Source organism: Zingiber officinale, chromosome 6B, assembly GCF_018446385.1.
Source record: "Zingiber officinale cultivar Zhangliang chromosome 6B, Zo_v1.1, whole genome shotgun sequence".
Taxonomy (NCBI): domain Eukaryota; kingdom Viridiplantae; phylum Streptophyta; class Magnoliopsida; order Zingiberales; family Zingiberaceae; genus Zingiber; species Zingiber officinale.
This window is the reverse complement of record NC_055996.1, coordinates 5,350,015-5,371,920: the sequence shown is the minus strand read 5'-3', so window position 1 is coordinate 5,371,920 and position 21,906 is coordinate 5,350,015. Positions and strand designations below refer to the sequence as shown.

General features: G+C 37.8%; 1 protein-coding gene across 12 annotated transcripts; it reads right to left on the bottom strand.

The window, feature by feature from the left end:
- Positions 1–720: 720 nt before the first annotated feature.
- Positions 721–21,058, bottom strand: LOC121991786 (pinin-like). Of its 12 annotated transcripts, none has more exons than XR_006114722.1 (5): positions 20,679–21,058; positions 19,915–20,064; positions 18,092–19,676; positions 1,033–1,563; positions 750–919 (listed from the first exon to the last, which is right to left on the bottom strand). XR_006114722.1 is itself a non-coding variant. In XM_042545820.1 (4 exons), the coding sequence occupies exons 1-4, from the start codon at positions 20,874–20,876 to the stop codon at positions 1,361–1,363; spliced, it is 2,136 nt and encodes a 711-aa protein (XP_042401754.1). In that variant the 5' UTR covers positions 20,877–21,058; the 3' UTR covers positions 973–1,360. The 12 variants fall into 12 exon arrangements, 3 of the variants coding, with proteins under 3 accessions (XP_042401754.1, XP_042401756.1, XP_042401755.1); XR_006114723.1 differs by lacking the exon at positions 750–919 and adding an exon at positions 3,184–3,243 and having other exon boundaries at positions 973–2,121; XR_006114727.1 differs by lacking the exons at positions 18,092–19,676; positions 19,915–20,064; positions 20,679–21,058 and adding exons at positions 3,618–3,722; positions 3,821–4,255 and having other exon boundaries at positions 721–919; positions 1,033–2,121.
- Between the last annotated feature and the right edge of the window lie 848 nt (positions 21,059–21,906).

The following is a 21,906-nucleotide window of genomic DNA, read 5'->3' as shown; positions in this document are numbered from 1 at the left end:
CATATCTTAAGTTGTTATAAACTATACACATCAATTTATCAATTTTTCTAAATACAATGCTTCTTGTATTTAGATTCTTATTACGTCTGTTTTTCTTTTGAGAATAATTATTGGAGTTTAATTCAATTTTTAAGAGAAATTTCATTCTATTTTTTGTCTAAAAAAAATAAATCATATGATTTCAGACGTCTTGCACAGTTGACTTGATAGTGAGGTAAATCAATAAATCGAATAGATCATTAGGAAAAGTATTTCCACCGAGATGCCTCAATCATTAATGCTATTATTTCATCACTTAATCATTAATACTATCGTTTCACTTTAATGAAGTAGTGGCTTGATAAACACATAATATCATTTCATTCAAAGATAACTTGAAAATAACAGTAATAGGTATACAGCTCAACTGTTTATTTTTTCCACCTGCCTCTTTCTGTTTTTTTATGGCTTCATTTTTTTGTTCTAAAACTTCAAGAAAATGTCATCACCAATATTGATCCTGTAATTTAGCATGAGTGAGTCAAACTGGCCCCTAATTGAATTTCATGAAATGTAAAATCCAACTGTGAATAAGAAATTGAGTTCATGAATCCAATCCATATACAAGGTTACTGTTCCAGGACAATGGTGCATTAGAGCTTTTTTTATTTTGTCACCCCGCTACGAGCACTTTTCAATTTACTATAATGATCAATAAAAAATTTTCCGGTTCAACATCGATTTAGCCGTTATAAAAAAAGGCTTTCAACTTGATTTACCATACATCGACTTGTTAGAATATGGCAGTCTCCAGTTCAACATTTTGCCAAAAAGATACCACATTGGGAGTGCAATTGAATTTGTAAACTTTTCCTAGGAATTCAAAAACAAAATGTAAAATCTACCGACGAATGCTATAAGGATCGAGTCTCCAGAGCATCTGTTTCAGTTAAACCAAGATAGTTTGATTAGTACAACAGAAACTAAAAACAATTAGTATCCGAATCAGTAAAAGCATAATTAATAATCAAAATCTGAAAGATGAGAACATACATTAAAGGCAACTCCAACTTGGATCGAGCTCAAATTTAAACTATAATTTATTTGCGCTTGAGCTTGTTCCGTCAATTCCATTGAGGATTTGATCACATTCTTATCTCCATAACCTGTCTCATGTCCTTCTGACCCTTATTTTTCTCCCCACGTCCATTAATCCCTTTAGCCTTCATCCAAATTTCTTTCTTTCTTGAACTCCCAACGGACAAATCACAATTGCCAAGCCCCACAACTCCATTCATCTTCAATTATCTCGGCAGAAGCATTGACCAAGAAACGGATTACAATGCCGAAAAAATAAACAAGCTTTTGTTAAACGCAACCCTTAGGCACTGTCATAGTTCTGAAAGAGGGATTGAAGTCCATTTATTGACTGGGCTTTCTTGATATCATGCTTTTTGCCATCTCCTTTTGTCATTTGATGGGTCTGAATCTTCATTTGTATAATTGTATGGGGCTTCTTACTAACCTGCAACACTGATCGTGGTTTGACGATAAACTTTGGGTTCATAGATGCATTAAGTTTTCCTGTAACACAGGCAAATAATCAGAACCCATAAATATAACAATAAAATTGAGAAGAATCCATAAACTTCTAGTTTGAAATTTTAAATTTTAGTAATTATAATGTCATGTCCCGGGAAAATCTCTGTCAGAAAAAATTTCGACAACATCTCCCCTATACGGATAATAATCTGAAACTTATCTACATAGCCCTCAGGGTTCACACTCATCAACCAACACGGCTGGAATATATATGACATACAAAAACAAACAATCCACGCAGTAATAATATAGCAGCCTCCGGCTGTCATCACAATATGAAAAAAAATCGAAGACAACATCCAAACTTACCTCTTCTGCCGACTGGCAGGCGCGTAGCTAAACATACCAAATAGAAAATCCACCGAACAAGCAAAAGTTCAACCATTACAATGCCTTAAGACAAAACACACAAAATCCAGAGTGCAAAACCAGTATAAGTCTAAAACATAGCTCTAAGCAAATAAACAGAAAACCAAAAGACCAAAGTGAAAATCCTTGTGGCAAAGGGACTAGCAACTGGAACCTCCTGACAGCTTCAACCTGAAATAGGAATAAATCAACAGTGTGAGTTCAACAACTCAGCGGATACCGAATAGACATACATAATAAGATATAACTAACAGTAATAATCATACGGTACAGTTTCCTGAACAAAAGTAGGAAATGAAAAGTCTGAAGAAACTGTACTCACGAGAACCTCTTATCCAGAAGTCAGGGTTGTCAGACCAGATACAAAATATCACCTATATGCATGTCAATCATATGCAACCCAAACAAATGCAGCATCCAAAATACAGCAATCACAAGCTATAATGCAATTCATGCATATGATGCAAAAATAACATGGTCACCCCTGACGCCAATCAACCATCTTCACACGCGATGGTGAGACCGAGTGGGTAGGGTTATGACAACCATGCACTCTGCCATTACTGCTCCTGAGTGACCGAGTGGACAGGATTCTATCGGAGTACACCTATCCTCTTACCCTGAACATAGTGGGGAAGCTTAAGCTCTCATCTCCCTGTATCATAGTCAAGGGGAGGGATCCCTGCCCGCTACACGTTGCAGTCATCGCTACCCATGAGCGGACCAGCGGAGCCCTGACAGAGCAAACTGCACACACCTTGCCTAATGTACCACTAACCCATGAGTGGTTGTGTGTGCAAATCATGTAACTGGCGATATGTTCAATAATAATGGAGCCGACAATCGCTCAGCATGCAATCATGTAAGATGATGCATGACACTAAACATGTAGATACTGACAGTATACACCTCTATATAAAATGTACCAAAAAGGAAATAAATTCATATAATGATCTAGGTAACAATAAACTAGGTACACAAGTCAGTCATATCAAATAACTAGACTACTACACAGTAGAGCAATGCATGTCACTATTTCTATGAACAGGAGTAAACATGGCAACAAACAAGAGAATATAAGTATGAATGCATAACAGATAGGAATATAAGCAGACTACAAGAACCAAGAAGTGACATACCAAAGCAAAAGTAAACACAATCATTACTACTAGCTATAAACTACTATGCATATAAAAAATGACCATATCAAGGAGATAAGTCAGAAGCACCCGCCTTTCTCAGTCGATCATGACCAGAAATCCTATGTCGAGACGTCCGTCTCGAATCAATGTCCTGCGATTACATAAATGTATTTAGCTATTTACACATATAACAAATAGCTAAATAAAATCTCAAAACCTATATAGGGTAACTCCAATCAAAATATGATCATCGCTTAACCCCCAATATATGTTTAGGTCTCGGTAAAACAATTCACCACCGAAACTTGAGTTAATTCAACCTTAACCCTAAGCATTCCATAATCAACTTAGGATAAACAAACTTGAATCAATTCCAATAACCCACCCAAATCTCAATGCTCTGCTGCAGGACTCACAGCCGAAGAAACCTGCTGCTCACCTTTCCTTCTCCTCCTAATTTAACAGTCCCAAATTCTAAACTGAATTAAAATAGAGCAACAATGCTTAGGTTAAGAATTTGGTTACCTTCCGTTTCTTGTTCTCTGATGACGACCAGTGGAACCGTCAAAACTGGTGGTCAACAAATCTGTGTAAGCCGCTCACAAAGGTAACAATCGGTGATGCTATGATCTACCCTCCAACACAAGGTTGCGATGGCTCAGAAGGAGATAAAGGCATCAATAATGATCTGCTGGAGGGGAAGAATAGGATGAGGGCACGAGATATACTTCAGGCGCTAGGCGACGATCTAGGGCACGGAAGAAAGCTTGCTGCCAGCGTGTCCGCGACTAGGAGAGGGAAGATCGAGTGTGGCTGGACGACCCTCGGGTCCTTGAACACCTTCTCAAGCCGGCGATCGGGTGGCACCGACTCGATCTAGTGGCGCCGGACAAAACTAGGGAAGAGGCACGAGAGGGATCGGACTACCGGCGCAATCGGGGCTGAGGTGGGCGACGGCGAAGTGGAGATCAGAGAAGAGGATCGGGAGTAGAAGAAGGAAAGGGGGTCGGCGGCGCAAGGGAGGAGTCGGCAGCGCTCAAGCGGATGAGAGGAAGAGAAGCGCCGTCAGTGTCGGGGAGAAGAGTCGGCTAGGGCACAGTGAGGAGGGGGTCAGCGCGCACGAGGAGTCAGGAGGAGAAAAGAGGAGAAAGAAATAAAAAGAAATTAACTTAGGTTTTGCATAATCAAACCCTAGGTACATTCCTCAATCAACTCTCACTTATTGGTATTCCAAACAGACTTTTCCAAAGTCATAAATGCATCCCTCTAAATATGTCATACGAGCTCCGAAAAATTCTCAGAAAATTTCTAAACATTCCGTTAAGGTTATTCGCCTATTAAACCTTATTATTAAATCTTTATTTGGGGTACCGTATTTTACATTTTCCCCCACTAATAACAATTTGATCCTCAAATTTTCGTTATTACCCTCAGCAAATACTAGCAATAACCAACCAAATAAATGTTGAATAGAATTTAACCCACATACCTCAAGTAAAAAGATGGGGGGGGGGGGGTATCGAGCTCGGATCGTATTCTCGAGCTCCCAAGTAGTCTCCTCATCAGAATGATACTGTCATCCGACTTTAACCAACCGGATAGTTTTATTTCGCAACTGACGCTCTTTGTGATCTATAATCCGTACCGGAACCTCCTTGAAGGTAACGTCAGGTTGGATGAGAACTGATATATCTGACAAAACGTGTGCGGGATCAGGAACATATCTCCTCAGCATAGACACATGAAATACATCGTGAACGCCTGTCAGAGACGGTGGTAGCGCTAGACGGTAAGCTACCGCTCCAATCCTCTCCAAGCTCTAGAAAGGCCCAATGTATCGTGGAGCTAGCTTACCTCGGAGGTCAAATCTCTTCACCCCTTTCGTGGGTGAGACTCTCAAAAATACATAGTCGCCAGTAGAGAACTCCAAGGGTCTGCGTCTCCGATCAACATAACTCTTCTGGCGATCCTGTGCCTCTGACATCCTCCGTCTGATAGTGCGGACCAACTCGACCTCATGTTGAGCTCTCTGAGGTCCTAGCAGCTGGACCTCCCCAACCTCCTCTCAGAGGGTGGGTGTCCGACAAAGTCTACCATACAACGCTTCAAACTATGTCATCTGGATAGTCGAATAATAGTTATTATTGTAGGTGAACTCTACTAATGGCGAGTGGTCCTCCCAGTTGCCTCCGAAATCCATAACACAAGACCTCACCAAATCCTCTAATATCTGGATGGTCTGCTCTGGTTGTCCATCTGTCTGCGGATGGAACGCTGTGCTGAATCGAAGTTGTGTGCCCAAGGCCTGCTGCAGACTCTGCCAGAACCGGGATGTGAACCATGAGTCTCTATCCGATATAATTCTCAAAGAGACCATGCAATCTGATGATCTCCCGACAATACAGCTCTGTCAATCGATCCAGAGAATCGGTCTTCCAGATCACTAAGAAGTGTGCGGATTTGGTTAATCGGTCAACGACTACCCAAATCGCGTCATGGCCTCTTCGTGTCCTAGGCAATCTCACCACAAAATCCATAGTAATATTCTCCCATTTCCACTCTGGAATCGGAATCCTCTGAAGTAATCCAGTAGGTCTCTGGTGCTCAGCCTTCACCTGCTGATAGACTAGACATCTAGCTACAAACTCCGCAATGTCTTTCTTCATGCCGTTCCACCAATAGGAACGCTTCAAATCTCGATACATGAGTGTTCCGCCTGGGTAGATCGCAAATCGGGAGTGATGAGCCTCTTGAAGTAGCTCCTCCAAGACCGGGTGAGACTGAGGTACGCATAACCTGCCTCGGAAATAAATGATACCCTCGTCATCTCGGGTGAACTCCGTCAGCTGCCCGGAAGCTATATGACTGTTAATGAACTGTAAGCGCTAATCGCCAGCTTAGGCCTCTCGGATCCTTGTTCTGATCGACGACTGAGCAACTATGGTAACCAGAATACCCTACTCTGTCTGTCCCTGTCCCTCAAGGCCCAACTCAGAAAAACCTTGAATCAAGTCTGTGACCAAAACTCGGTGGCCAGCTAAAGTCCCTCTAGACTTTCGGCTAAGTGCATTGACAATCACATTAGCTTTCCCTAGGTGGTAGCTAATAGTACAGTCATAGTCCTTCAGGAACTTCATCCATCTCCTCTGTCGGAGATTGAGTTCCTTCTGAGTGAAAAGATATTTGAGACTCTTATAATCAATGAGAATCTCAAATGTAATACCATACAGATGATGCCGCCAAATCTTCAAAGCAAATATAATGGCGACCAGCTCCAGATCATGTACTAGGTAGTTCTTCTCATGCTCTTTAACTGACGATAAGCATAGGAGACTACCCTGCCGTGTTGTATCAAAACAACGCCCAAACCCGGTAGAGAAGCGTCGGTGTAGAGCACGAATCCGTCCTCTCCAGAGGGCAAAATCAGTACCGGTGCCGACACTAATCTCTACTTCAACTCCTAGAAGCTTGTCTCGCAGGCTTCTGACCACGAGAACTTTACGTCTTTCCTGATTAAGCGTGTCAGCGGCATAGCAATGCGAGAGAAACCCTCGACGAACCGTCTGTAATATCCGGCCAATCCCAGGAAACTGCGGATCTCCTGAACTGATTTCAGTTGCTCCCAGCCAATGACAGCCTCGATCTTCTGAGGATCTACGGAAATACTTCTACTAGAAACCACGTGTCCCAGAAAACTGACTGAGGATAGCCAAAAAGCACACTTGCTGAACTTCGCATATAGACGATGTTGTCGAAGAGTCTCCAAGACTATGCGAAGATGTTGTGCATGCTCCTCCTCGGAACGCGAGTAGATCAGAATGTCATCGATGAAAACGATAACGAACTGATCTAAATACTCCAGAAAGATGCGGTTCATCAAATCCATAAATACCACTAGAATATTGGTAAGCTCAAATGACATTACCAAAAATTTATAATGTCTGTATCTCGTGCGGAATGTTATCTTCTGAACACCAGAATCTTTGACTCTCAACTGATGATATCCGGATCGCAGATCAATCCTAGAATACACTGATGTACCTCTCAGCTGATCAAACAAATCCTCGATCCGTGGTAAGGGGTACTTATTTCGGACGGTCACTACATTTAGCTGTCTATAATCGATGCATAACCTCAGAATACCATCCTTTTTTTTGACAAGCAATACCAGAGAACCCCACGGAGATACACTAGGGCGAATAAATCCCCTGTCTAATAACTCCTGGAGTTGGACTTTTAGCTCGTCCAACTCTTTCGATGTCATACGGTAAGGATGTCATACGGTAAGGAGCTTTCGATGCTGGCGCGGTCCCCGGAATTAGCTCAATAGCAAACTCCACTTGTCTTCGGGGAGGCAAGCCTGGTAGCTCATCTAGAAATACATCCGGATACTCTCGAACCACTGGAATGTCAGAGAGCTGAGATCTACTGTTGTCGTCAACATTAATTAACGACAATAGAAATCCTCTATGACAGCAGCTTCTGAGTCTGAATCGCAGAAATGGTCGATATACTGTCATCCCTGATGCCAGTGAAATCCCACGAGGGTTGGTTCGGAGGTCGGAATGTAACCACCCTCGTCTAGCAATCAACCGTGGCATGGTATGCTGACAGTCAATCCATGCCAAGGATAATATCGAACTCGACCATTTCCAGTACCAATAAATCTACAGTAAGTATATGATTGCCAAAGTCCAATGGGCATCCTCTGACCTCCTGAGTAACGTCCACTACAAGAAAACAGCAAAATAGCGACGAAATATTAGCGACGAAATAGTTGTTTGTAGCAAAAATAGACTATTAGCAGCGGAATGCAATTTCGTCGCAAATAATAATATTAAAAAATTAATTTTTTTACAAGGTCATTATATTTGCGACGAAGTTAGCATGGTCGCCGCTAAAATTTTAGCATTAACGACGAATTATGTTAATCGCCGTTAATATGTAATTATTTCGATTTGTTAATAAATAAGGATTAGCGACGAATCAAATAATTCGCCGCAATCTTATTTATTAGCGACAAAATTATAACAATTTGCCGCTAATCCTTATTATTTGTGGCAAAATCACAAATCAGAATATCGTCGCTAATACCTGCCTTTATCCCCACGAATCGGCATTTCCCCAAATCTGCCACGATATCTTCTCCTCCGCATCGCGATCCTCTTTTTCTACTCCGCACGTTCTCTTCTCCTCCGTGCTCTCTTCTTCTCCACTCGCTCGCTGCTTCTTCTCCATGTGCGCTCTCTTCTTCTTCTCCGACGTTGTCGCGATAAGGTTTTAGGGTTTGGGTTTGGGTGAGTGATCTCTTCTTCTCCTCCGACGCCACCGTGAATCTTCTTTCTTTGTTTGACGAATCCTCCTTCTTTCCTGCTCTGGCTCCGGTGACTTCTGCTCCTGCTCCGGCTCCGGTGACGTCTCGGCCACCTTCTTCGAGCCCTCCAAAAAATCGAGGCTTTTTCTCCGTGTTTCCGCACTTGTAGATGAGTGCCACTGGATTTTGCTTTCCGTTCTCCCGTTGTTAGACTCGGTGATTATGATGTTAGGATGTCTCTACCGGGTGATTCCTGATGGATTTATTTGTGTTGAGAAAGTTTGGATCGAAAGGTTGGGTTTGGGAGATGCCCTGGTGTTGTTTGGTTTGGGAGATTATGGGTGAGCTTGCCTCTGGCGGTCGAATTTGTTGTTTTCCTAAACAAAAAAAAATCGAATTTTATCTATCGCCACGACTGTTTAAGCATACGTGAGGAGAATATTTCTACAATGGTCAGATTTTGTTTCACTTTTTTGTTCTTGTTGGTTTGTTTACGAATATTGTTTTTTTTAGGTTTATCTCGTGTCCACATATGGAAAAATGAGGTGATTAGTTGGTTTGTTTCACTGCCAAAATATCAATTTTTTCTCTCCATTTGATTGCACTTATATGATCTTGTTAGCAGTTATATAATCTTGTTAGAAGTGTGCTTGTTTTGTTTTTCATTTTACCGAAATTATCTTGCTCTTAAATTTTGAATCAAAGATAATGAATATCTCTTAAGTATTATCTGATTGGCTACTTTTACAATGCAATATAAAGCAGCTAAATGTTACATATAAAATTCTGCACATTTGTTGTCATTCCTTACTACATTGAGTTTGGTAAATTTACATTCAGTAAATTCAGAGTCACAAAACAGTAGAGTAGATGCTCCAATATCTTGGATGTGCAAAGAGAGAATAAAAATAAGAAAAGGTATTTCTAGTGTATGATAAATGCATTTATTTTTTCATTTAAATACATAGAAAGTTTTAGAAGACAAATTCATGCCAATGAGCCACAAAAATCAAAGACAATTAGTGAAGGAAGCTCAAGTTCTGTGATATTTTGTGCTTTTTCCCAGCAAAAATAATTTAATGCTGAATTCACATTCACAAAAACAGAACTTAATTTTAGAAATTCTGAATTGAACCAACAAATGGATATCATGAATAATACCATGGAAAATTCTGCAGTAGAAAACTATTTTTTGCAGTACTTTCTCACATAGACAATTTTAGAAACATTTTTGCAGTACTTTCTCACATAGTTATCAAAAGCCAGAACTGAATTGACTTTGCTAGTCTGACCTGAAAAATCAAAACCGCTCCTCTGGTTGGTTGGGTTCTGTTATAGTTTTGAAATTACCCAAAAGCCAAGGGGACCTAGTTTATTTGGTTGATCCAGATAGGTTGTCATTCAACCACATGAGTTTCCCAATTTGCTAGACCAATGGATTTTCTTAATGGCTGAGATTGAAAGTCAGAAATGCCCCAAAATTAAGATAACGGTTTTTGATAACCAGAGGATATAATGGAAATTTTAAATTCCATTGAAACCTATACACACTATACGCAATCCCTTCCCATCCTCAGTTTTTTGTTCCAATAGCTCTCGCTTATAGTAAGAGTACATATCAAGCATCAAAATAACTTCAACATGCTATAACCAAATTCATGTTTCCCGTTGAGATATGTATTTATTTTGAAGAACAAGAGATACGTACTTATTTTGCCTCGATGGATCATGTTTAACCAAATTACTCTTGAACTTCTCATGGAAGCTATGTAGTTGATAATTTTTTAGTTATTTTGATGTCATTAATTAATTTAAGTTATTTAATGTAAGTTGCTTATTAATTTCATTGAAATTTATCATCAAACTTATTTATTAGAGCTATTTATTAAATAATATGATTTTTTATATGTTTAACCAGGTTTTATAAATATAGATAAAAGTTGGATAATGCTTGAGAATCGGATTAGTCCTGAATATATAAATGGGTAAAATCAGTTTTTAAAGGTGACAGAGAATTATATGATAAATTTAAATTTATCTAATATTCATTGTCCATGTCGAAGGTGCGGTAATTTATTTAAATATGAGTTGGATTATGTTCAAGGACATCTTTATAGGTGGGGATTTGACAAATTATACAAAGTCTGGAATTTTCATGGTGAGGCTTCTACATCATCTGTTAATATAAATATTGTTAATGAAGAGGGACTTGATTGTGATTTTGAAGAAGATGATTTTCAAGACATGTTCACTGATTTAAGAAATGCAGAAAATATCAATACCATTGGGCCTCAATTAGATGATATTAATGAAAACATGAATGCAGAAAATATTAGAGGAAGTTATAGCTCAATGTTTAAAGAAGCACAAAAAGAGTTGTATCACACTTGTACTAATTTTTCTGTATTCAATTTTTTGGTTAAGTTAATGAATGTGAAGGTGTTAAATGGTTGAAGCAATAAATCTTTTGATATGTTACTTCAGTTATTGCAAGAGGCATTTCCCAAACCGAATACGATTCCAAACTCTCATTATGAAGCAAAGAAAATGTTAAAAGAGTTAAGATTGACATATGAGAAGATACATGCAAGTAAGAATGATTGTATATTATTTTGAGGTGTGCATGAGAATAAGGATACATGTCCGGCGTGCAAGGAGCCTAGAAACAAGTATAATGGGATGAATAAGAAAAAGAATGCTCAGAAAACTCTTCGATATTTTCCTTTGAAGCCCAGACTTAAGCAGTTGTTTATTACGAAACATACAGCAAAAGATATGAGATGGCATAAAGAAAAACGGGTTGAAACAGATGGTGTATTAAGGCATTCAGCAGATAGTGAATCATGGAAAGAATTTGACACATCACATGAAATATTTGCTAGTGATCTACGAAATATTCACTTAGGGTTGGCTACAAACGGTTTTAATCCATTTGGAAATATGTCAAATGCTTATAGTATGTGGCCTGTTATACTTGTGAATTATAATTTGTCACCATGAAAAATGATGAAGTCATCATATTTGATTGTCTCTTTTAATTCCTGGGACTAAATCACCTGGGAAAGAGATAGATGTATACTTACGACCTTTGATCAACGAACTGAAGGAGCTATGGGATGATAGGGTGGAAGCATATGATGCATCGACTGAACAAGTATTTCGATTGCATGCTGCTGTGATGTGGACTATTCATGACTTTCCAGCATATGGAACAATATCTGGATGGAGCACAAAGGGTTATAAAGCATGTCCAGTATGTGCAGTTGAAACTAAATCTCAAAGATTACGGAGTAAAATATGTTATACATGCCACCGTCGATTCTTGAATGTGCAACACCTATGGCGTAGAAATAAGAATTTCAATGGAAAGGTTGAACAAGAAGGACCACTACGAAGATTTAGTGGTTATGAGATTTTAACACAGTTAGATGCATTACCTCATGTGACATTTAGGTTGTGTTTGGTAGGACGTAATCTGCCTTGTAATGTAATCCTGATTACATTACAAGGCAGATTATTTTGTTTGTTTCACTTTTAAACTTGTAATGTAATGTAATCTGGATTACAAAATGTAGTGAAGTTTTGTAATCTGGATTACAAAGCAAATGCTATGTAATCCGATTACATTACGAGGTCACCATCCCACCAAAATTTAAATACCGAATATATCCTTAGTCCACCGTCGGCCCCCGCCCCCTACTGCCGACCACCGCCGGATTTAAAGAAGTCTATATTTTTTGAGTTAAAGTATTGGCCAGATTTAAAGTTGAGGCACAACTTAGATGTGATGCACATTGAAAAAAATATTTGTGATGCTTTGGTTGGCACATTATTCAATATAGATGGAAAGTCAAATTATACATTTAAAGCAAGGTTAGACTTGCAAGATATGGGGATTAGAAGTGAATTGCAATTAAAGAAAGTTGGAGACAAGTTGAGTAAACCATATGCAAGTTACACGTTGACATTGGAAGAAAGACGTGCATTTTGTCAATTTTTAAAATCCGTGAAGTTTCCTGATGGATATGCTGCTAATATATCTAGAAATGTGAATGTAGATGATGAAAAGTTACATGGACTAAAATCACATAATTGTCGTGTCTTGTTGCAAAGAATACTTCTAGCTGCTGTACGTAAATTCTTCCCAAAAGATATATGTGGCACACTAATTGAGTTATGTGATTTTTCTCAAAAAGATAACTGCAAGATCTTTACACATAGCGGATTTATATAAAATGGAGGAGGAAATAGTTTTCATATTGTGCAAGATGGAAAGAATATTTCCTCCAGTATTTTTTGATATTATGGTTCATTTGGCAATTCATTTACCCCGTGAAGCCATGTTAGCTTGACCTGTTTCGTCACGATGGATTTATCCCTTTGAACGATATTTAGGCAGACTAAAAAAATATGTTCAGAATAAAGCAAGACCTGAAGGATCTATTGCAGAGGGGTATATTATAAATGAGGCATTGACTTTCAGTTCTTTATATATAAGTCAAATTGAGACAAGATTTAGTAAACCAGAACGAAACAAAGATATTCAACCAGTAACATGCAATTTAAATGTTTTCTCACAACAAGCAAGAGTGTTTGGCAACCTACATAATCTGAAATTACCATTGGCTTTTATAAGAAAACACATTGGTATATTCTCAACAATTGTAAAGAAATTGACCAATATAAAAAGTAAGTTTTTACATTATGTAATTTTATTGTTTATATTTCATTATAAAATTATAACTTAAATATTTATTTATGCAGTAAACATCTACAACTTCTGTCACATAAAATTCATTTAACTCAACTTCTCCAAATATCATGAGAGAGATTTTCCACAATGGTTTAGGGAAAAAATGATAAAGTTAAAGAAATTAACAAATTCAGAAATCACAAACGAGTTGTATTATTTAGCATTGGGACCTGATGTTGAAGTTCAGCTCTATGACACCTGCATTGTAAATGGTATTCAATATCATACAAGGTCCCGTGATTCTCGTAGAACTACTCAGAATAGTAAGGTAAGCGTACCATCATCTGATGATGGTGACAATTTGATTTTTTTTGAAGTGTTAAAGGATGTTGTTCAATTATTTTACTCTTTCAAATATAAAGTACACTTATTCTGGTGTGAATGGTTCCAATGTAATCCAAAAAAAAATCAATGGTTGAAGAGTTTGGTCTCTTATGCATTGACACTTCTAAAACATGGTACACTGATGACCCGTTCATTTTGGCCAACCAAGCAAATCAAGTTTATTATTTAAATGATATAAAGCGTGGAGGTCATTGGAAGGGAGTACAAAAGGTTCAACATCGAGAAATATACGAAGTAATTGAAATTGATGAAGTATCTGAAGAAATTGAATCCGAAAATAATTTCAATATTGAGACTAACCAAGAAATTTCTTCTAATGAAGCAACTTCAGTAGTTGGTGACGACTTAGAGATAGCCCAACTTTGTAGATTAGATATTGAGGATCAACATATAAATATGTCAAATGTACAAGTTGGGCCGACTAGGGATGCTCAAAGTTTTCTTAATGATGAAGATGAAGATACTGAAATTGATAGTGAAGCAGATGATCAAATATCTCTTTCAGATGATGATAGTGATTAATTTTTATTTACATAGTATGTATGTTTTACTTCATTTTTAATTCATTTATATAAGATAATGTTAAAGAATTGGAGATACATATATATGTTGATGGATATTTGTTTGTTGATTTATACATGATGACTATGTGACAGTCATGTTGCCCAAGAGGATTAAGCATCTACCAGTTATGCAGACACCAATTGATGGTAGTTCTTCTAGTAATGGTTAGTTGTTTTATATTTAAATTACAAAATTTTTGTTTGTGTATTTAATTTATTAATTGTTAACACTTTTGCATCTACAGGCCTACCGCTACGTAGGGAGACATGTGGCACACATTCTGATCGACTGCGACGCCAGATCTCTGCCCAGGGTAGATTACTTATTACTTTTCGTCAGAGTGATGGACATCCAATTGGCCCAAACGCAGCTTCATTTATAACCGAGTTAGGTCTCTCGGTAAAGAAGTTTGCTCCCTTACAAGTTAATAGTTGGAAGCATGTTCCTGCTGATAACAAAAGGATGATATATAATCGATTATCAGTAAGTACAAGTAATTCAACATATTTATAACCACTCCTTTATTACTAACCATATGCAAAATAAATTTAATTTTTTTCAGGCTACTTTTGATATCAATTTTCAGGAGGGTGCATCGTCAGTCATAAAAGAGACTGACCGATTAATGAGTTCACGGTATAGAGATAATAGAACCAAAATGCATAATCATTATAAAAAGTTATCACACCTTCCTCCTGCTGAGCGCCAACAACATATTCCGATCGAATTTTGTGAGACTCAAGATGATTGGGACTATATGTGTGCTTTGTTTGAATCTGAGACATTTCAGGTAACTCATTCTATAATAAATGTCTTTTTTATATAAAAATTTAATTATTTGTTCTATAACTATTATTTTATTTATACGAAATTTTGTGTTGTAGAAATGATCTACCATAAATTCTGAAAATCGAGGGAAACTCCCATATAACCATCGCGGAGGTTCTAAATCATTCATTCAATATAATTATGATGGTGCAAGTGCTACTTTTATAGTTTTCATATATTGTTTGTTGATTAAAAATTAACAATTTTTTTTTCAGACCGATCAGTTACAAAGAAAAGATCGGATTACTGTTTTTAATGAAACTCATTATAGCTCGTCAAAAGGATGGATTGATGAGACGGCCAAAACTGCATATGTATGTTATGCCCTTATTTAGTGAATATGATCTTAACTGTGTATAATTATGTTTTATGATATTTTTAACATGTTTATTTTTTCTAGGATGATATGGTGAGACTACGTGATGAGTGTATTCAAACACAAAATCCAGAAGAGGTCATCAATATAGTCGATATTGCAGATACAGTTTGTGATCAGGTCCGCGATACTCGTTCTTATGCTTTCCTGCCATACTAAAATTTGTATTCACATAAAATTTATTCACATACTAAACCTGTAGATACAGTCGTATTCAGCCTGCCCTAGAGAATCTGATATCTAGCATCACAAAATCAATGACTAATTACATTTCGGTCACTTTGAAAATCTACATCAGCTCAGTTTTATCTGCTTTATCTCATTACTAAAATATGCTCTAATACATTTGCAACGTTTGATCGACTTTCATACTTAATAATTGATACGAAAGAATGTTGCAGACACGAACTTGCTAATTGTAGCTAGTATAATGATGGTGATATCAAGGATGCTTGCAACAATTTTACTCTCTTATCCTATCACATTTTTTGGTAAAGTTGCATTCATGTTCTAATATCATATTGCTCAGACTTGGATACCAGTAGCACAGATATGAATTAAGGTGACCAATATGATTTTTTGAGTTTTTTTTATACGTGATCAATAGAAGTGATGGCATCAGTCAGCTTGGTGTTAATGTCAGGCCATCTAGCATGAGTCCAGAGGGATAATTGCAAAGATAGCGGAGTCTAATAATACTTTAAATTCATCTTTACTTGGCTGAGATATGCTTAAAGAAATGGTTTAGATGGGAGTCTGCAAATCTGCAACATAATGCAATTGCATATTTTGATGTGTTTTTTGTGACTAAAAAGTAAAAATTATGTGAACTTTACTGTCTGGAGAGATGTCTAGGGTCTACAAGAAAGGAGTAGGTCAAATTTGGAGAAGGAATTTAGTGCATGAGTACTGTATTAGTTTGTTTAAGTGATATTCTGTATTTGCTGACGTGGACTTTTTTGGATGCTATTCATAGAAGTGTTGATTTTCTGAGCTGCTCTAGATACACTTAAGTTTTTATCTTTCCAGACAACAAAAGCCTAATATGATTTCCACTACAAGTCCACGCAAGCAAATTCATGATTTCGTTTTTTTTCTTTGAATAAAACATTAAGATTGTAAAATTATTTGAACATCCAAATTCCTTGTAAGGTTCAAATTCCAAGTTTCATTAAAATGAAGTCAAATTGGTTTTAGGAGGCTTCATTCTTCTCGTGATTGAGCTAGACATCTGTTTTAATCCTTTTTTGGATTGGAATAGTGGAATTAGTGATAACTCGCTTAAATGAGAGATTCACAATTACTATTTATTAAACAGTCATGTGTTATTTTTAAATATGTTGAAACTTGTATTAGGTCCTCGGTACTCGTTCGGGATACATTAGAGGACTTGGAAGTGGGCCAAAGCTAGTTAGGTCCGCTTCTTCAGATGTCACCTCTTCAATCAGATCAACTAACACCGCATTACGTGAAAAGCTTGAATTCACTCAAGAAGAGTTAGCAAACACCAAAGTTCAATTAGCAAGCACCCAAGATGAGTTAGTATCAATGAAATCAAGACAAGATAAGTTTGAATAAATTCTTAACCGATTGGCACCTGGAGCATTAGATTTCTTGATCCATTATTCATCTTCGGTTCCACCTCCTCCTCCTCATTCTTAGACTTTGATGTTGTGGATTTTTGGACATAAACATGATGTTGTAAAGTTTATTTCTTGTAGATTATGATGTTGTGGATTTCTGGATGTGAACTTAATGTTTTGAACTTGTTATTTGTTTTTACTTTATTTGGATTGTCACTTGTGTACTTAATTTGTTGTGTTACTTGATGTTAGACATTGATGTTGAGTACTTGCATCTCTTGTTTGTAAATGTTACTAGATTTGTGAACTTATACTTTGATGAAGTATGAGTTGTTTGTGAGTTTATTTGTGAATTTGTTGTTAGATTTAGTATTTGTATAAGTTTGTGAATATTGTTCTTAGAGTTATGATTATTGTGAATATTGTTGTTAGAGTTGTGATGATTGTATGAGTTTGTAAATGTGTATAATTTTTTTTTAAAACAAATTTTTTTAAAAAAAACAAAGGTTAGCGACGATTTTTTTGAAAATTGTCGCTAACAACTTGAACATATCGAACCTTATCGTAAACGTTTGCGACGAAATGAAATGGGTTTAGCGACGAAACAGATTGTTAGCGACGAAGTTAAGAAAATCGTTGCTAATTTGTTAGCGACGAAAAAGGTTCGAATTCGTCGCTAATAACTAAACATATTGATATTTACCGTAGTCGTTTGCGGCGAAATGAAATGTGTTAGCGACGCATTACGATGACATTAGCGACGAAATAAGGGAAATCGTAGCTAACATGTTTGCGACGAAAAAATTGGATTCGTCGCAAACAAATTTCTTAACGACGAGTAATATTCATTCGTCGCCATAAGATTGGCGTCAATTAAAATTCTTTAGCGACGATTTAATGATGTCATTAATATACTGGCGACGAAACATAAAACTATCGTCGCTAATAATTGTTTACGACAAGCTTATAACGACGATCCTAGCGACGAAATGTTATCGTTGTAAATATCGGTTGGCGACGAACATTAATATGTTAGCGACAAAATAATTCGTAGCTAAATATCAGTTTTCTTGTAGTGGTTCAATGTATCACCGGACGGTAGGGAAACGGTCAGTCGCTGTGATCTAAGAATAGGTAGTCTACCAATCTCCCTCATAAATACCCGAGAAATAAATGAATGCGAACTACCAGTATTAATTAGCATATCAGTAAAAAATGCATATAGTAAAATCGTACCGTGAAAAACTGATCTGTTGGCCCGCTGTGCATCCTCTCTGGTAACCGCATAAATTCGTCCAGTCTCTGGCGGGGGTGGAGGTGGTAGCATTGCCAGAGGTTGCTGCGCCTGAGCCGAAGTCTGAGCCTGCCACTGAGGCGGTGCTGGATACTGAGCCAGAGATGGATATGAGGGCTGCAACTGATATGGGACCGGTGGCTGGGGTTGCCTCGGGTACTGAGCTAGTGACTGTGGCTGCAGCTGATACTGGACTAGTGGCTGAGGTTGCGACTGGTACTGGACCAGTGGCTGGGGCTGCAACTGATACTGCACCAGTAGCTGAGGCTGCGACTGATACTGAGGTCCCGAAACAGAACCCTGCGATACCGTGTGAGCACTAGAAAGCTCCTGTCCGTGCATGCCATATGGAGCTACTGCCGGAGGGGCTGTCCTCTGCGGACGATGCGAAGATTGGGCTTTCTGCCCCCCTCGCTGAGTCCCTGTCTGACTGAACTGTCCTCCCTGAATAGAAATCACGGAAGCCACATGCTGAGTCTTCAGTAAGCAATCTCGGCTCATGTGCCCAGGCAGTTTACAATAATAACAAACTGACTGTCCCAGGGAGCAGGCTGATGTGATGTGATCTTTGGATCCACATTGTGTGCAATGCATGTCACTAGAGGACTGTTTCTGGTTCTGCTGAGATGACCGGAAACGTCCTGAGGAAGTCCGCCTTGATTTCTGAGGTCGGCCAGATGCCCCAAAAGTACCCTGACCTGACTGACTGTGACCACTCTGCTGCTGTCTGGTAGCCTGTGGCTGCTGGGTCTGTCCTGAAGTCCGATCTGTCTGCTTCTTTTTCTTATCTGCATTCACTCTCTGTTGAGCCGCCTCAATCATAAGGACTCTATCCAATGTCTCTATATAAGATAAATTACCAAAACCAGCAATATTTACTTGCAGATGTCCATCCAGTCCCTGGACAAACTGAAGCATACGAGACCTGTCCTCAACAACTAACTCTGGACAAAATCTGGCCAACCGATTAAATTCGGCATTGTATTCTGTCACCGTACGGTTGTTCTGCCGAAGACTCAGAAAATCCTGTCGGCATGTCATCTGATATGACCGTGGAACATACTGGCTCTCAAAAGCCTCTCTAAATTTCACCCAAGTGATGTGTTGCTCGCCTATAATCGAGCGCTGCATATCCCACCAGATGTCGGCATCATCCCGTAAATGGTAAGCAGCTAGCTCTGCCTTCTCCCACTCAGAGCAAGTCATATAGAAGAAAGTCCGCTCCAAATTCTCTATCCAAGACTGAGCTACGCTCGGATCAGTCGCCCCGCGAAATAGTGTGAATCTGCTCTTCATCGACTCTGCCAAAGCTGGGATCCGAGTTCGTGCCGCAACCATATCAATAGGATGAGTAGGAATCGCCGCGGGAACTAGCGGAACCACTGGAGCTTGTACTACAAGTGGAACCGGTGGATAGGCCGGAAGAGGTACCCCTGGTCCATCTTTAGCATAATCGGTGCCAGTAGTTTTGGTTAAATAGTCTGTTGCTTTTTCCACCTTCGCTAAAGTCTCTGCGGCAAATTTCCTCTGCATAAGTATGAACTCAGCATCAATCAAAAAAAAAAAATCATAAAACACTACAAACAGATGTGATCTGGCTCTAATTACCCATCCAGCAATGGAAAAAAATCAATCACTTAGAATATATTGTATAAAGGAATAACAGGCCGAAGTTCAAATTGTCAAACCCACCTTATAAGACCTGCCTTATTAGTTCATAATCACAGTTCTAAGTAAATTATTTACAAAACAGGTATATGTTTACCTCATCCTCATCACGCCAAGGCTCAAAATTACGGGAAGCACCGGATTCAACGGTGTAATCAGAGTTTTGAGGATCTGTCTTGAATGTTATCTCAGCTGAGCATCTTGAGCACTTGAAGTAGAATCTAAATAGTTGGATCCCCAAATATGTCTGCAAAAATGTATCGATGGTAAACTTTGCTGCAAAAATCAAATTCACAATAGAAAAGTTCCTGAACTCATAGTGTTTGAGAAATTTGAAGGGCGCAAGCTAATAAACAAAAGTTAAATTTGTCAACTGAAAAAATGGGCAAGGCAAACTTGCAGAAAGAATGTACTCTCGTGAAGGATATTTTTCCAACTTTTATGTTTGGAATTAAGTGAGAAACCAGAATTTCAGTTCTTATGCTTGAAATGATACAGAAAGAATGTTTAGTATTATATTATAAATCAGTCTAGTGATTCGTAGAAAACTCTCAAACATAAAAAAATAACCAGCCGGATGTAATTGGAAACCTTAATTCCTTTTTTTTTTTGGATAATTGAATTCTAATTTCACCGTCTTGTTTTCCAAACACATTACGGGTACATGGTCCGACATTATAGATAGAATAATTCCATAAAGCTTTATGTTTGAATAAAGGCACTAAAAGGACAAAGCGTGAGTCAGATCTAGGAAGGAGAAGCAATACCAGAATATCTACTAAGGCTAAGGGACCTTTGTGAACAAGAAAGGTCAAGCAACCACGTAACGGAGAAGAGAAAAAGGAAAAGAAACCATCTCACCTCTCCAATGACGTCCTCTTTTCGTGAATTGAACTTCGTACCCTTATAAATGTAGGTGCCGCAGGTGTTGCAGCGGATGCTCATCGGAAGCATCATCTGAACTTTAATCTGCTGATTCTTGGGTTGCTTCCGGCGAGGGGTTTTGGCCGGATCGAAGTCCGGCGGGTAATCCTTGTTCAACACCTTGCGTTTCCCCATCTTCGCCTGACCTGGATCCCCTCCCCGGTTGCTGAATAAACGACGGCGAAACCCTAGGTTATTTTCCTGCGCGCAGAATCAGGTCCAAGGGTGACGAGGCTTTGGCTCCAATTGCCGTTGCAGAGTGGGAGACGGATCGACGAAGGGTTTCCAATGAACTTGGTGTACGATTTGGTTAGAATTTATTTATTTTCACTCCATAGGGGCAGATAAATTAAATGAACAGCTTAATAAATTTAAATATATAATTTATTAATATTTATGAACATATTTATAAATATTGTTCATGACAATATTTATCAATAAAATTTTGATCAATTTATTAAATTAATTAAAATAAGTAAATAAAAATAATCATTTTTACAGTTTGATTCATTTTAAACTCGGCTCCGTTTAATTTAATTACTCTATCAAACAAACTTAAATACTATAAAATTAAATTCGACTTAGTTTATTTACAACGTTATTTATGTTTGTCAACATAAAATGAATAATAAGAATAATAATAATAAAATTAATAATTTATTTTAATATAATAATAATAATAAATCTAACCATATATTTTAAAAATAATAAGAATTATTTAAATATATTTATTTAGAAATCTTATCAAGTGAAGTCATCATCTTAAGCTCCAGGCCGGATCCTCTGGACCGTTTTTACGGTCTAGAGGATGCTCCCTTTGCACGTATTGGTAGGGATGCATGATCCCTACTTGTAAAATAGGTAAGGACCATACATCCATACCAATACATGAAAAGAGAATAACCTCTAGACCGTAAAAAATGATCAAGAAGATCTCCTCTCCTTCGGCTCCGAACGATTCCACTCGCTTTAAAAGAAGATAAATCATAAAAAATATTTGTTCTAACGAATGGATAATTTCTCAAAGATACATCTTTAATAATTAAATAATTTGATTAATGAACTGTTATTACTTTCTTAAAACAATTTAACTAATACATTTTTCATTACTGACATTAATTATCCGCTTACATACTAATATTATAATATAGGTGTGTAAAATTAC

What these genes read in the sequence shown, in the direction of transcription:
- LOC121991786 (XM_042545820.1), bottom strand. Translation starts at nt 20,876, where the DNA reads ATGGGGAAACGCAAGGTGTTGAACAAGGATTACCCGCCGGACTTCGAT. An exon ending in CTTGGCGTGATGAGGATGAG is followed by an intron (nt 19,677 to 19,914) that starts GTAAACATATAC and finishes ATACTTATGCAG; the next exon opens with AGGAAATTTGCCGCAGAGAC. An exon ending in CAACAGATCAGTTTTTCACG is followed by an intron (nt 1,564 to 18,091) that starts GTACGATTTTAC and finishes CCTGTGTTACAG; the next exon opens with GAAAACTTAATGCATCTATG.